General features: G+C 35.3%; 1 protein-coding gene across 3 annotated transcripts in view; it reads left to right on the top strand.

Annotated features, from left to right (window-relative positions):
• Positions 1-15,927, top strand: part of CPEB2 (cytoplasmic polyadenylation element binding protein 2) — a 51,398-nt gene that overhangs the window by 6,107 nt on the left and 29,364 nt on the right. For all 3 annotated transcript variants that reach the window (XM_054632794.2, XM_077177697.1, XM_054632793.2), the window contains exon 3: positions 8,540-8,630. In XM_054632794.2, the coding sequence (XP_054488769.1) occupies positions 8,540-8,630 (91 nt within the window). The remainder of the gene's footprint in view (positions 1-8,539; positions 8,631-15,927) is intronic.

Here is a 15,927-nt window from a genome sequence, read left to right as displayed (position 1 = left end):
GGCTATGGTCTAAATAATTTGTGCGTAATAAGCTAGGAATGAAATCCTTGCAATTTAATTTTATAATATCTTAATGTTTGTGTGTAGGGGTTGGCAGATTTTTTTAAGGCATAATGTCAAAGTGAGAAGTTGGGCATTCTTGATTGTTGGTTACACCTATGAGCACCCGACTACCAATTAAATAGGCCTGTTTGGCTATATTTATGCTGTTGTCTGTCTATGCTTAAATCTCCCTGACATGTATAAAGTCATAGTTGCAGAACACAATAAAAATAAACCTCTTTGAAGGGTTGCAGTGTTATCTACTGCTATTGTGGAAACACTATATGTTTCCATAAATTATTTTGCTACACTGTCATGTTCTTATTTTTCAGTTAGTACACTATTGTTATATGATTAATTCCTTGTGATGACTGTTACATTTTGCAAGTCATAATGAAAAAGTTAAATGGGGCTTAGAGCTCGTGCTTCTTTTCATCAGGACTTGTTGGCAATTGCAATGCTGTCAAACACCCATCTTGCTGATTTGTACTGTGCTTGTCTCCTTCCATAAAAGGCTGTGGTATTTAGATTGAGAGTTCTTAAAGATACAGTAGCAATTTCAGAAAATACCAAAAAAATAGTACAAATTCAATTTTTTGCTGTTTGGAAAGTCTAGCACAAAAGCATTTACATGCATGTAGAAGTTACCTATCTCTTCCAAGCTTCCATAGAGCAAACACATCTTAGCGTGCGTGTTGGATACATACTGCATCATTCACAGTCCAGCAAAATTCCTTTCTCTTTGAGCTAACTGCAGTAGTAATTTTGTAGGGGAGGGGACAAAACAACTCTATTCCAAACTTCAGCTAGCTCAAAATTGGCAATTTAAAAACTGGCTTAAAAAAGCCAGTGCTCTCAGGGACTTTGCGTAATCTTCAGCATTCAGCTACCACTTTTTAAAAATGCTATATATTTTTGCAAAGTCCAGATAGCATTCAGCACATTATCTGCTCATCCATTTTCTAAAAAACACATACCTCATGCAAACATGATAAACCACAAGGGTATTGTATGCAAATTTGAAGCTTTGCGCTTCCATCAAACTTCTTTGGTGTTTGCATTGCTGGGTGAGCCCCAGAATAGAGCTGGCATTAGTTCTGATGAAAAAAACATTTCTTGACATTAAACTAATATACCAGTGACAATGAATGTCATTACTGATAACTGAGTAAACTATTATAAGTATTGCTTGTAGGGATGAAAGCACATTTTCTGTACTTTTTAGATAAAATTGAAACCTACCCAATATGAAGTTGAGTTCACAATGGCCACATTAGTTCCAGCAGAGCTGCTTTTGCTTGCAGAAGTTATGAAAGACATCTCTTAGGATTTTTTAAAAGTCCAGCAGTTTGTTTTGGTTTTAACTAAAAAATAATTGAACATCATGGCAACACTGATTTGAACGTGAGCAAATTAAGCATATAGCCAAGTTTTTCTTATGAGCGTCACTGTTAAAAGCTTTTCTGCCTTTCTCAGGATTTTAAGCTAATACAAACTGCATCAAATACTATTCTTTCATAAACATAAAACCTGTAGGTGTAATTTTAAGTTCAGCCATCCTGTTTCCACCATTGTACTTCATATAGGGAAGGGTTGTTGCCTTGCACTTGGATCATTAAAGGGACAGTTAGAAATCTTGTCAAGTATTGGCACCCTACAAGTTAAGCATTTAATTGAGGGGCCTATTTCTCTCTCCTTAGAGAGAATCTAGGTTCCTTATTTAGATAATCTAATTCTCTAGAAGAACATACCTGCCACCACTGACCTTATGCAGCCCCTGGGATTCCACTTTAGGCACTTACATTGCATTTCAGGAAGTCAGATGATGTGAATAGTCTCTTTTATTCCCTGACCTAAAGTAAAAAAAAAAAAAGCCCCGGTTATAGGGTACAAAGCTGAAAATATATTTCTAAACTTCTATGCAAGTGTTTTTACCCAAAAAACATGCTGCAGGCATATCTGTGAACAAAACCCAAGGACAGAAATAATGTTTTGTATATCCACTTTTTTGATTTAAACTTCATGTATGAGGAAAATTATTAACTATTCCAAATTTTTACTTTTTTTTGAGAATTGCAATTTCTGCTGGCTCTATTTTGATTGCAAGCTTAGTTTTTCTTACAGTCTTCCAAATAATCTTACTAAAGCCTGTTAAAAATGTTTAATACTACATATCATTGTTTGACTACTTTCGTTCTAGTAAAAACACTGCATTCTATGAACATGAATCTAATTTCTATGTCCCTTTTGAATTAAGGAAATACACCATGTTTCTGGGTGGTTTTCACCTTGATTTGTCCTTCCTGTTTGTTCAGACAAACAGTGTGTAATGTTCATGGTCCTGAAAGCTGAGTGTTCTTATTCTGTGTTTAAACATAGCTCTCCAGCTGGGGATTGGTATGGTGAGGCAGCATCTTGCACAAATGCAGATATTTCTTTTTCTGTTTCTTTTTCTATTTCTTTTTGAAATGTGCTCAAGTTTTCAAAGAAAGCAAATCACATTAAAAACAAAATGAGGTTTAATGTTGTGTCACAACAGGTATTAGTTTTACGTATTTAATTTAAGCAGCTGTCGTGTTCTTCTGCCTTAGAATCACTTCCATTTGGAAAATTTCAAATTTTCAATGTGATGATTCCAGTATCATTTCATACAGCTTAACATTTTCAATGGCTAATCTAGATGATACACATACCAGTGAATATTAGGTGAAGAGCAAATTGTTGAAGTTGAGTTCCTAATGCCTTGTTTAGACTCGTAAATGTGACCAATTGTTTCAAAAGTGTTGAGTGTTTGGCAGCTGATGTTAAACTTGAAGGCTTGAGATTATCTAGCTGCAGAATTTTCTTGCTCTTCAGATTAATGTAATTGTCCAAACACTGATCTATAAGCCAGGCTTTACCAGTTTGTTTTTACTGAGGCTATGCTGGAACACAACAGTTTCATGGTTTTTAATGCAGTGGATTGATTGCCTGGGACTGATTCAGATATCACACACAACCAGGTATTTGTGTTTGAGAACCATACTGGGGATATCTCTGATTGGGGAAAGCGGTCTATGGCCGTGCTTTTAACTTCAGGATCACAACCTTTGAATAAATAGTATGGGAGCTGCACAGATTAGCCATTCAAAGTAATCAATTAGTGGGAAGTTTGTAGGTCTTACCATGCAAATGTTTTTATGACTTCATATGATATAAGACTTTCCTGCTGCTATTTAAATTTTCTTGAGTTATACAGCTCATTCTACCAATGCAATACAAAATCAGAGTTAGAAAAATTCAACAAAGTATTTCACAACCATGATAGTAAAGGAGTGAGTATATGATGGGTATCTTATCTCACCTTGTTCTCTGAGTTAAAATGAATGTGTTCTCACCTAAGATTCATCCAGAGGTACATTTGCTATATGTGCTGATGTATTTGCATTTAAGTACTCAAGACTGTATAGATATTTCTAGATGTGGGGCAAGGGTGTGAGAAACTCAAAACTTGAATAACAACTTCCCTTTCAAATTTCTAAATGTCCCTTTGAATATTTCATTGAAACTATTAATATGCACATTTTTTTGATTTGCCACATAAGTCAAGATTGCCAAGACTTTAATCATCTACATAGTTTGGTGTCTGGTTGTTTCCAGGTGATGAATACACATTCTTGAGTTGAAGTACTCCAGTATTGGGATTTTTTGTTCATTTTTAAGTGCTTATGTAGCTGGGAAGTGGGTGTGTCTTCACCACAGGATCTGTTCTTGGTACATTTTAGGCTCAATTTAGTTATGTAGCTGATGGTGTCATTTTAACTTCAAACACTTTGCTGTCAGGTTGACCATTCACAGATGTCTACCAGACATCTTTAGTTCATCTTTACCACTAATGACACTGTGCAAAGTAACCAAGCAATTTTGTGTGTCGACTTTAAGTCTTCCTCCTTGCTTTTTTATAGAGCTAAAATTGTAGTTCCAATAGGTTTTCATATTTAGTTCCTCATTTACACTAGCTATGGTTTCAGCAAGGGGCTTATGATTATAGTATTTCCTCAATAAAATGAAAATTACTTGAAATTTAGATCTTTGTAGAGGTATTTTAGAATATGTATGTAGGAATTGTTATTACTGCTAGCATTAAGGATGAATGCTATATTCAGGTACTTTTTAAAGTGTAGATAGATACTTTATTACTAAATCACCTGTCGCATTCTAGTCTTAAAGCCCGTTTTTATTCAGGGTTCAGGTTTAAGGTGAAAAAAATGGAATTTTGTAATATTTTAGTTGGGGAAGCAGTTTTAAAAAAGGCTTTTTTAATTTAGCTTTTAACAAACCCAGTTAATTCATCAAGGTCAAAGTTGCAGTCCTTCTTGCAGCCAAGTAAGACCATACGTGAAATGACTATAAGCTTTTATGACTTTTTTCTTCAGCTCCCATCTCATGGTGCTACATTTCTTTAGACTATGAAGAGACGTGTAAAGATCATTCCTTAAAGATACCATTTATAGATTTTAATACCTATGTTAGCATTTTAATTTTTTACTTCAAGTAGTCCCACAAATCAGTAGTTTAAAGCATGTTTCCAAAATTCAAAGGTGTCAAGCTTCTTAACTATGAAGTAGCGTTTGTGGTGCAAAATTATTCACCACTCAATAGCTTTGGTCCTTGTATTTGCTTTATGCATAAGTGAAAATATATAAGCTTAGAGATGTGACTGCAGTTTCTGCAAATGTTCAGACAGGATAATCTTTGCATAAATTGCATGGGTATATATAGAAGTCCTAAGCAGAATGTGCCAAAAAAGCCTATTTGCTCATGAGTTTAGTACTGAAACTTGCTCTTCAGAGAAAACTGCCCTTCTCCCATTCGTGCATATTCAGATGGGTGGCTTGGGGACTACTTCTCAAATGCGTCTCTTTGGGTGTACTTTGCATGACATTGTCAAAAGCTCCTTCTAGCACTTGTATTCTATGGGAAGGATACTTTGTGCTTTTCCTATTCCTAAAATAACTACCATCTTCTGTAAACTTTCCTTCATAGATGATTTTGTACCTAACCATATCACTCAGTCTGCAGTTGTGATTCTAATATGGGAAAGGTAGATCAAGCAGGAGTCAAACATTTAGACAGTTAAAAGTAAAAAACTAGTCTGAGAATTTGTTGTGTTTGGGAGAAATTAACAATCAGCTCTGTGGGGAGAAAAGCTAGCATTATGTTGTGACACTCCACTCAGATACAGACCTTCTGACACAACATGAGTTCACTTGCTTCTTAGCACAGGACTCATGAGCCACAGAGCTGAAGGAAATGGAAAATATTTAACAGGAATTCAACCTTGACAATTCTGGAGTCAGGATGATAGAAAGTGTGTATTAGCATACATGCTTAGGTATCAGTGCCTTTGCACTACTGATTAGTTTTATTATTTCAACATGGTTGATAAGCAGTTATCTTCCAAAACAATCAGAAACTGTCTTTAAGACAACATGGAAATGGTTCTAATTTTTGGGACTACTTCCATGTTGTTTTAAAAGTAGGTCCAGGTTGTTTTAGAAGATAACTGCTTATCGGTTTTGTTGAAATAATGAAACTAAAGCTAATCCTAATTCTCGGGACTGTTTTCACAAGCATGGAGATCTGGAACAATCATGGTCTGTGATAGTGCTTTTTGTGCTTGTCCTAAAAATCGACCAAAAGCGTAATGGAAGTTTTCTGATTTAGTAGTTCCCGCTGTGGTGGAATTGTCCAGTTTTAACAGACCTTTATAGAAAATACTGGCTGCTGTGTGATCTACATTACTGAAATACTTTTAAGTTCTGCTTTGAAATTAAAGCTTCCTATTAGCATAGGTGATAACTGTTCTCTTGAAAGATATGATGTACATATTTGTGGAGCTCAGAGCAGTGTTATAGCATTAGAAAGCTGAGCTGCACAAAGATTTAGAATGAACCTTTTACCCAAAGAATTATTTACTCCTTTAGAGACAGTTAAATTTCAAGTAGTGTTGCTTTATAGCATGCAATTCATCGGTGTCATTTGGAATAGAGATGAAAATTTTGAGGCACTGATTACCAAGATAGTACCCAAACTCACAATTGGGTAGTGTGATGTGTGGGCAGTGGGATAGCAGAATGCAATTCCCATATTTAAATTCTGCTGTACTGCGGTGTATTCACAATATTTCTATATTGTGTGGTATCTGCTCATTGTATGTTTCCACTGCCCAAAATTAAGTAGTGCAATTCAAGGAAAAAAACCACAAACTTTCTAAAAAGGATGGGAAAAACTTATTTTTCCTTCTCATTCTAGCAGATCAATACCTTCTGCTTTAGATACACAGAACTTTAAAAATAGAATGATGCAGGGGTGAAGTTAGAATTATTGCACCATGAATGCACCCCATAGAGCAGGTTACAAATAAGTTGCAAGCTCATGTTCCGTGTTTTACTTTTCCATTCCTCTGTAAGAGCTAAGATCCAGTTGCCCAGTTGTAGGGATTAACCATGGCTGAGCCCACAGTGTCATTAACTCTGTAATAATGATCATTTCCCAGACAGTCATGTGTTACCTCAGCACATATGTATGTAGCAGTGTTAAATAAGAAAATTTGTAATGAGCCTGTTACAAAGATGAAACACCACATACAGTTCAGTCTGGTTTTTACCAATACTAGTTCTTTTCCCTTATCAGCTACAAAAGTAGCAAAGCATGTTTTGTCTTCACTCGGTGTTGGTTTTTGCAAGAGCACTGACTACCTACCAACTAGTTCTGTAAACTGAATTTAAGACTTCATTAACACTCTGATGAGGTACCTTCTGAGTGCTAGGGGACAGTAGGGAACAGATCCAGCTTCTTCTATAGAAAGCAAGTTTGCTGTGGTAAGCAGGTTCTTTTCATTGTGCTGTTGAGAAACAAACCTGTAAGGGCATGGAAGCAGATTAGTCACTTCAGTTTCTTTTGGTGGTTCTCAGGGCAACTAAACTGAACAAAAGCCAGCCAGTCCCAAAATTAAGGTTACTGTGAACTAAAATAGTGATGGTGACTTGTTGGCACTCAAACCAGGTTGAAGATTGCCTCATGAAGTGTCAGTGGCATTTGGTCTGGGATATGGCAGGAGACAAGGGAAACCCACCTTTTTATTTTTTTAACAGATTGCTAACCCAGCAGGAGCCCATTACTCTTAATAGCTGTTTGAGATAGAGGTAGGAAAAAAAGGCTTCTTCCTCTTCATCCCAACATTGACTAAACTTTTTAAGACATAAAACTGGTTTCATCATGGCAAAGCTGATCAGAAGTCATAGTGTGTGATTGATAGAAAACATCTGGTCCAAAGCTTAATTTTTTTCCTCCTCCAATGTAAGAATACTTGTTTGCTGGGGGTTGTAGTTTGAAATGAATCTATGATTCTGCTGAATGAACTGTCATGGAAAGTCACAGGGAATGTGGGATATACCTTCTGTCCCTATTATATACATGCTAATGCATGGCTGCATCTTTAGGGAATTTCATCAGTCCTGGGATGTATATGATGTATTTCATCCTACTCTACTGAATTACTAGAGTGAAGACCACAGTAAAATTAAGGCACAATTGTAGGATTTAAGTGCAGTACAGTCTAGCCAGAAGCCTTGAAAGTAGAAGAGATTGTAGTTTTACACAAACTGTTTTCAGTTTCTAAAAGGTATCCCAGAAAGACCAAAGAATTTAGGAGTCATCTTTTTTCTGTGTCTGTAACTTGGGTGTATTGGAAAACATGGGAGAAAATGTCTTGGGTAAAACAAAATCAGTGAAAACATACTCAGTTCATTGCAATAACTTTTATTACTGTCAGTGAAAGTTTTTGTAAAGACAGTATGGTAACTTCCTAATAATCATACATAAAAGAAATTGTTCTCTATGAGGCTGATAATCTATTAGTAAGATTTGTGACATTTTCTTTTCGTAGTTTAGCTTTAATTTTCCACCCTTTAACCGTTAAGGACTGACCATTTGTAACTCAAATCTTTGCATACAAAGGCCCTGAAGCCAGCAAGCGTGCCCTCTGGCAGGAGCTGGTGGCCAAGCACCAAGAAAATGCTGTCTGTTATGTGACATGACTGTCCTTGTCCTGTAGTTCCTCACCTTCCTCACTATTTTATTTGTGCATGAAATGAAATTGAACTCTTACAGACATTAGTCTCCTTCCATTAATCAGCTTTTGCATAACTGTGCTGTGGATCACTAGAACTGATTCAAGCAGTTTTGAGGGAAACAGGCATTCACAGGCTGTCAAATGCATACACAGCATTTGTTCACACTGCATCACACAGAGTTCTTCACACTTTATCTCTAGTTTATATTTGGATGCTGTTAAAATTACAGTTAATAAAATTAGCTCTTACTTTGTATCATTGTCCATCTTCAGAGTGTCTGAGTGGGCAGCTGTTAGAAGGAACTTGTGTTTTCCTTTCAAGTTTTTTGTTAAAAACTACAGAATTTGTATACCAATACTAAGGCTTTTGTTTTCTTTTAGGATCGAAATAGAATGTATGACAGTCTGAATATGCACTCTTTGGAAAACTCCCTTATTGACATTATGAGAGCAGAGCATGATCCACTTAAAGGTATGTTATTATGCTAAGTAAAGAAAAAAGGGTCATCCATTCTGCATATTTGAATGAATACTGATTGGTAATTTAGATTCTAAGTTCATATCAAAGTGGAAAATGAACTACTTTTTCACTCAGGTGAAAAGTCAATCTTAAGCTGTCTTTTACTGCAAACATTGTTTCACAGTCCCTTTAAACAAACCACTCCAAGTGTTGCCACGTAGTTTTCCCTTTTTCTACAGTGAAAGCTGAAAAAAAGCCTAAGTTAATTGATAAAATCAGGATTTGTCCTTTAAAATGTTTTTTCAAATCTACTGGAGCGTACTAATGCATCCAAATCTGGAGAAGTCCAGAAATACAGTTGGCTTTAGAATGCTGGTTCCTCTTACAGTCCTGAGCTCTATGAAGTCATTTGGCCACAGCAGTGAGCATATAGCTACTATGTGTGGGCTTCCATTTTAACTTCTCTTTTCACTGTACATTAACTCACTCTTGTGAATTCTGTTCTTCCATACTTTCCCAGGTAGCATTTACTATTGAACACTGGGGCAGGGAACACAAACATTTTCACTTGGGCTGATCAGATGTTACTTCATTTGTGGTGTTCTAATTAGATTAACACAATCTAATTTTAAAATTATCCAAGACTATAGGCCTGCTTTGTAGAAATTAAATCTCTATATTGAAGAAATAGAAAAAATGAAACAATTTTTTTTGCAGCATTATTTACTCCCATCCATTCTCCATTTCTAGAGGGTCCTATACTTACTGTATATTGCATTAGCACAGGAAGGCCTGTTGTTCTAATTTGAAGGCACCTTGCTAGTCTGCTCATGATTCTTTTAAGATCTGTGTAATTACTTGGAAGACCTGTAGCATTCAGATAGCATTTAATGGTATTTTAAGATTTAAAATAGTTATCCAAAAGTTTGGAGTTTTTCCCCAAGCTGAAAATCTCTACAAAGCATCTGTAAGTATCTAGCATTTACTTAAACTGTTAATTTTTGTCGACTTTAAAGTTTTCTTAAGTGTTTTTAAATCTGATCTCTTCTTTGTTATGGCCCAGAGAGAATTAATTCCGTTTTAGCAATTTTATTCGAGTCCATTACTAAACTCAGTTTCTGTCTATTCTACATGTTTGTAAAACATTAGGTAAAACAAAAGGTTTGAAACCTGTGAACAGCTAGCCCAGTGGTGACTGCTGTGTGCTAAAATCATGCATACCTCTTCAAGGCTGAGGTGACCAGGTTTATCATTCCTCTTACAGAGGATTCGTGCTTCTAATTGCCACACTCAGGTGGTTACTACTTCTTTCCTTGTCTTTCAGCTTGTCTGAAAGCTGCTGTTAGGCATAAAGCTAGAGAGTGCAGATCTTGTACTGCAATATACTGCCATTGGCACCTCTCACATTCCTGAAGATGAAAATCACTCTGTTTCTTCCTTCTGTACATGCTGACACGACAAATGGAATTCGTTGCTTGGTTTCCCCTGCCATCTCACTGTTTTAATTTTATCTCTGTAATGCAGAAGAGATTTCAGAGGCACGGTGAGCACAGAAGATATTAATTTTTATTTTTAGTCGTCTCTTTGTATTTCATTATGTTACAATAGATTAAAAAAATATATTTCCAATAATAATTTTCCAAGGAGAGTAAGAGAAGAAAAAGCTTTAAGACTTGAAAGTTAATTCAGTTCATACGTAGATACCTTGAAAAACTCAGTAGTTTCCATCTGTGCTTTCTAGGGACATGAGAATATGGTGTCAGTCTACAGTTGAGAGATTTTTTTTTAACAGTTAAACAGCTATGTTCTTGCAGTGAAAATTCTGCTAAGTTTTATGTTTGAACTAAAACAGATGGAAGCCATAGATAGTGATGAACTCAAAGGAAATCCATTTTTCTGTTCGAGTGCCAGAGAACAATGCACATGCCAACTGAATTTAAATAGAGTAATTGTGTGCTGCTATTCAAGTTGATGGATAAGATATTTTTTTCTCCGTGGATGTGATTTCAGCTGAAACCGCTATGTTATTAACAATAAGGCATGAGAAATGTTCCTTACAGACTGAAAATTGTAGTAGGAGACCTTGTGGTGTATTGGCCTTGTAGTTCTTCTCTACTGTCTTCTGAATTTTTTTCACCATTAATGGGAATTTCTGTAATTTCTGAGAAACTTAAACTTGTTTTTTTTTTTTTCTCTGCCACATATGAAACTGTAATTTGGTTATATCAGTCTCTCTGGCTTTTCACCACAGAAAATCTTAATATTTACTTAAAACTCCATCATAGTTGCTTGCAGAACGCACAGGATTAAGAATATTATTATTTGTTGCTCTTATTAATATACAACATATTTTGTTGCAACTAAAGAGTATTTTGTAGCTAGGGAATATTTTTATGACAAGTTTTCAAGTAAGTATAAGCACACTAAAACAATGCATCTTTTATATCTGATCACAGCAGTAAAATGAAAGTCCGTGGAATTTTAAGCACGTGTTTCAGATTTAGCTGCTTACAATATCTGGACTATGACTAAGCATCTTGTCTCAAATTTTGCACAATGCAGAACAGACAGTCTGTGTACTAGCTCATAGCTTCAAGTTTTGCATGTCAAGATCCATTTTAGGAGCAAGTCAAATTTCACCACTTTTGCTTTCATGAACTTGAAAAAAAAATTATTTTAAATATGATTCACTGAAAGCTAAGTTTATGCCTGCCAGAAAATTGTTTATAGATGACTAGTTTTGGCTTTGCTTAGACAAAGCTTTGTCATTACAACACATATGATCAAAAGAAAAGTAAGTTTTTAGCTTTCAATAAGATACTTTCAAGGTGGAGCAATAGGGAGAAGATGTTTGGCTTCACTAGTCATTGCAGCAGAAATACTGATCATATTAAAACTAATCTTTCCCATGCATAATTTCCCTTTCTAGAAATGCATTTCATAACAAGACCTTAAGTAATGTTTAAGATTATCCCATCCACTCAATTCCAGTCAAATAAAGGCTGAAGTTAAATTAATTAATTTTTATATCATTGGTCTTAAATACCCTTTTTATTCTTCTAATAGTTCTTAAAACAATTGAGAGAAAAGTTAAAATACTGATAGCCTGACACATAGAGGTATTGCTAGTATAACTCTTCAGACATACCACTTGTGTACCTGGTTTTCTTTTTTTCACTTCTGCTCCCCCAAATATCAAGGTATTTTGCTGTCAAGAAGCAGGGGAGACAGTGCATTTGGGCTGAAAAAGATTATGGAGAAAGCTTAGAAGCAGTTGTTACCTTTTCTATGCAATATATATTAGTATTGAGGAGACTGATTTAATGGGATTCATTACCTGCTGTTTTAAACATCTTTCTAGTAAAGATTGTGGCACAAAGAGCATTGTCTTTCTTTCAAAGGCATTTGTTCTATATTTTGTGCTATGAAGCTCTAAAGTTTAAAGCTGCACAGTTTCTTCCTAGAGTAATTCAAATTGTGCCAAGAAAAGAATTTCTGAGGCTGGAAAAAAATAGAGAGGAAATATTCTCTCCCTTGTCACATAAAAGGCTTTGAAATCTTACATACACATTGTTACTTCTTTCTTTCTTAGAAACTTTTTCTGATAAAAGAATATATTTGAGATTTGATAAACTGATTTGTCTGAATACATGGATTATCAGAGACAGCCCATTTGGCCTCGTTGTGACTTGCACAGTTCATAGGCAAGCACTGGGAAATGCAGTCTCTGGGCTTTCTGTAACTAGGTGTTGGCCAAACATGGGTTTGTGCTGTTGTCTTAACTACACTGGTTCCAAAACTGTGCTTTCTGAAACTGCTGTCATCCTCAGCCATTCTCTCTTACTGGAAAAGATTGACTTGAAAGCTTTTCTACTCAGGAGATCTCCTGAAAAAAAGGGAAAAGGATAAGGAGTTTTTCATTCTCAGTCTCTTCATACAACAAACGAAGACTTTTTTTAAAAAAGGGAGAGTAGATGTGAAGTATTGAACTTGTGAATCTGTGAGTCAGCAATGTTTTAATATATGGGGATTCCTCCAACAGTTCAGTTAAATAGGAATAAAAAGTATGCATTTCTAAAAGTAGATTTGAATTTGCCGTAAAATAAAAAGTGAGTATGCCAAGAAGAAGATTACAGAAATTTTAATTTCCTTTGCCCCTATCATAAACATGAGATTACAGAAATGCTAAAACTAAGTTCATTACTCGTTCCTCATGTTTGGATTAGCAAGACTCTTAATTGGATTCAGTGGCTATAATGGCCCACCAAAACTTACTTGAAGCTTTTACTTTTTTTTCTGTCCTCACAGAAGAATGCATTGCAAAATATGTGTGAGGCAGGCAGTTCTGTTAATATTAATTACATTTAGGTAAGGAAGAGGAGGCTAGATTTGCTAGAACTCTGGTTGAATAAGAAGTGTCAGGCATACCTACTGCTTCTTGGCAATGCTAGTTTCAATTTAGCTATGATACATGAGAATTATTAATTAGCAGTAGCATTGTGAAAGTTGCAAGTTCAGGTTTGCACAGAGAGTTTCTGTAACATGATGATCTTTCTGATACAGAATGGTAATATTAGGCACTTGGTTTGTTCCAGATAGTAGGAGGTTACAAATTTTGGATCTGTAGACAAGTTCTGTAGAGAGGTAGTAAATTAATTTCATAACATTTTTTCAGGAATGCACTAAGTCTATTATTTAAATATTAGATATTTTCTAACTAATTGGTGGCTGACTGTAAACTATTCAATCATCTTTATTATTAAAAGTACTTTTTTAAGCAGGTGGAGGCCACTGGAATTGCTAGAAGACAATTGAATGGTTTATATAGTTCTAGATTACTGACATTGAAGCAGCATGGGATTAGATAGGATTTGTGCCTTGTTCTTAAAATGGTATCTTTTTTTTTTTAATGCCTCAAACAACATACAGTGAAAATAGCCAGCTAGAAAGATGTATGTGATAGAAGCAAAGTAAATTATTACAAGATGGTGCTCTCATCTTCTGTATTCTACATACTGATATTTTAAGTGAGGTTTAATATAGTAAATGTCCATTTAACTAGAATAACCTGTTCAAAAATGCTGTGGTCTGAGCTCTCTATAAAACTGATCTTGAACCCAATTCCACATGTGAAATGTTCTGAATTTATGTATGTCATGAAATTCAGTGGACAGCCTAGGAAACAGGTCATTTTATTTCAACAGATTAAGCTGAGAAATTGGAACCTAAACTAATATTATAAATAAGTAGCAATGATTGCATTTTGGAAAAGTGAACATTCTATGTTTAAAATATTCCTTAAGTTGTATGTCCAAGTGCTAGACCAGGTAACAAATACAGGGGTTTAGTTCACAAGAATGCAGTAAAGTGTGGTTTCATTGAAATAACCATGTAAATAAAACTTATAAGTATCAATACAGCAGTGTACTGAATATTGTGTTGTTTTCCTTTCTAACCTTGAAATCATTCATTATCTGAGTTAGCAAATTCATCTCCTCAACAATTGAGATGGGGTTTTGGGCTGCAGTGGTGGGCCCAGCTGCCTGGTGCAGTCCTTTGCTTCCACTCAGTGATAAGTCCTTCATTATTTCATCTTGGTATATGTGTTTCAAATGCAGCTTATTTGTGAAGCTATAAAGGAAAAAACACAAAAGAATGCAAAAGCAGAATTACATAAACCTAGAATTTACTATTTTTTAGAAGTTCTCCTCCCCAGATGTTGACGCTAGTGAGCTTTTCTCCTACTAGGCCTTCAACCTGACTTCTGTTTATGAAATAATTGCAAGAAAAAAACCCTATCCTTTGTCTCTCTTGCTACATAGGAAAAGAGAATAAATTCAGACAGGGAGAAAGACTGTCACCACAGAGTCAAGCAAGTTTGAGAGAATGTCTCACAATTTCATTTGTTATTGTCGATAAATACAGCATTCTGATTTGCAAATAATACTGTTGCAAATGTTTCTATAGCAATGTATATAAACATGATATGACAGTGATCTTGTGAAATTCTTGCTGTTAGACAAATGAATGTCAGCTTTGATAGAGCAAAAACCTAAGTATAGCAAAGTAACTTAAACACCAGGCTGAGCTGTGGCAGCTCCCAGACTGCAATTTAAAGGTGCCTTTTTCCTGATTCTTTGCCTATTTTACCAGCATGCATTGCTAGAAGGGTGGAATTTTTATAGTTCCAAGAAACATTAGATATAGTTGTAGATGTTCAGTATAACAGAAGAAATACATTAAAACTGGACACTTTGAAGACAAGAAACATAGAGACAGAGGCTCCTATGAAGGTTTTTGTGTTTAGCGTTTTGTTTAGCCTGCTCAAAGATTCTGTTGAAGTTAGAGAAGACAGCAGAGTCTTTCTGGGTGGAATTCATCTGCCCTTCTCCAGGAGCCTGCTCTAGCTTTTCAGTGCTTCCAAATTCAACAACAAACTGTTCTTACCTAATCTGCAGGTGTTCTGATACCATCCATTCTTACAATAATAAAATCTGTGGGACAACAAATAGTTCATAGCTGTATAAAAATCTTTTTTTTCCACAATGCCTGTAAATAATAAGGCTGAACAAAATTTCCTAAATTATCTTAATCTTGCTATTTTGAAGTTTTAGATTTCAGAGTTTGCAATGTGTATATTTTCAAATTATTTTTGGCAGAAAATTGCTATGATGGTTTTGTAAAGGAGTAGAGGAAAACCTAAACCCTATTATTTACAGATTTACAACAAAAATCTTTTTTATTTAACCCCAAAGGTGTCCCTTAGAACTCTGAAATACTTAAAGAAATTTCTAGTCTTGCTGCTAAGCTCATGAGTTTTCCAGCAGTAGAGGACCAAACAGAGTATGATAAGAATTGCTAGACAGCCTTAATATATAGCTTGCTGATTTGGTTTTCTTTCTTTCCCCCCACGGGGTTTCTTTTTCTTGCAAGCCATCTGCATATATATGTGACCATTTAAAAATGTGTGAGTTCTACATGCCCATTGCTTCCAGACTGGGTTCTTCTTTATGCCTCTACAAGCATTCCCATTTCCTTCAAAAGATTTAGATGTTTAAGTCACAGTATTCACATATATAAATAAAATGTTCTTCAGATTAAAAGCAAGCAAGTATATTTGAATAGCAAGATAGATGCAATGCAGTTTTTTGCACATTCAACCACAGTTTTTTCAAACACAGCAGTTATTGTAAATGTCTCTCTAGGTCAGTGTGCACTACTGGTATATTTGCAGCTTCCTGTAAAAAGAAAAAGTCTCCTTTAATAAAAAGGAATTTGCAGTGAACAGACTCTTCAGCTGTGTATTTTA

This window comes from Agelaius phoeniceus, chromosome 4 (genome assembly GCF_051311805.1).
Source record: "Agelaius phoeniceus isolate bAgePho1 chromosome 4, bAgePho1.hap1, whole genome shotgun sequence".
NCBI lineage: Eukaryota > Metazoa > Chordata > Aves > Passeriformes > Icteridae > Agelaius > Agelaius phoeniceus.
The sequence above is the reverse complement of the archived record's forward strand: the minus strand, read 5'-3'. Positions and strand labels throughout refer to the sequence as shown.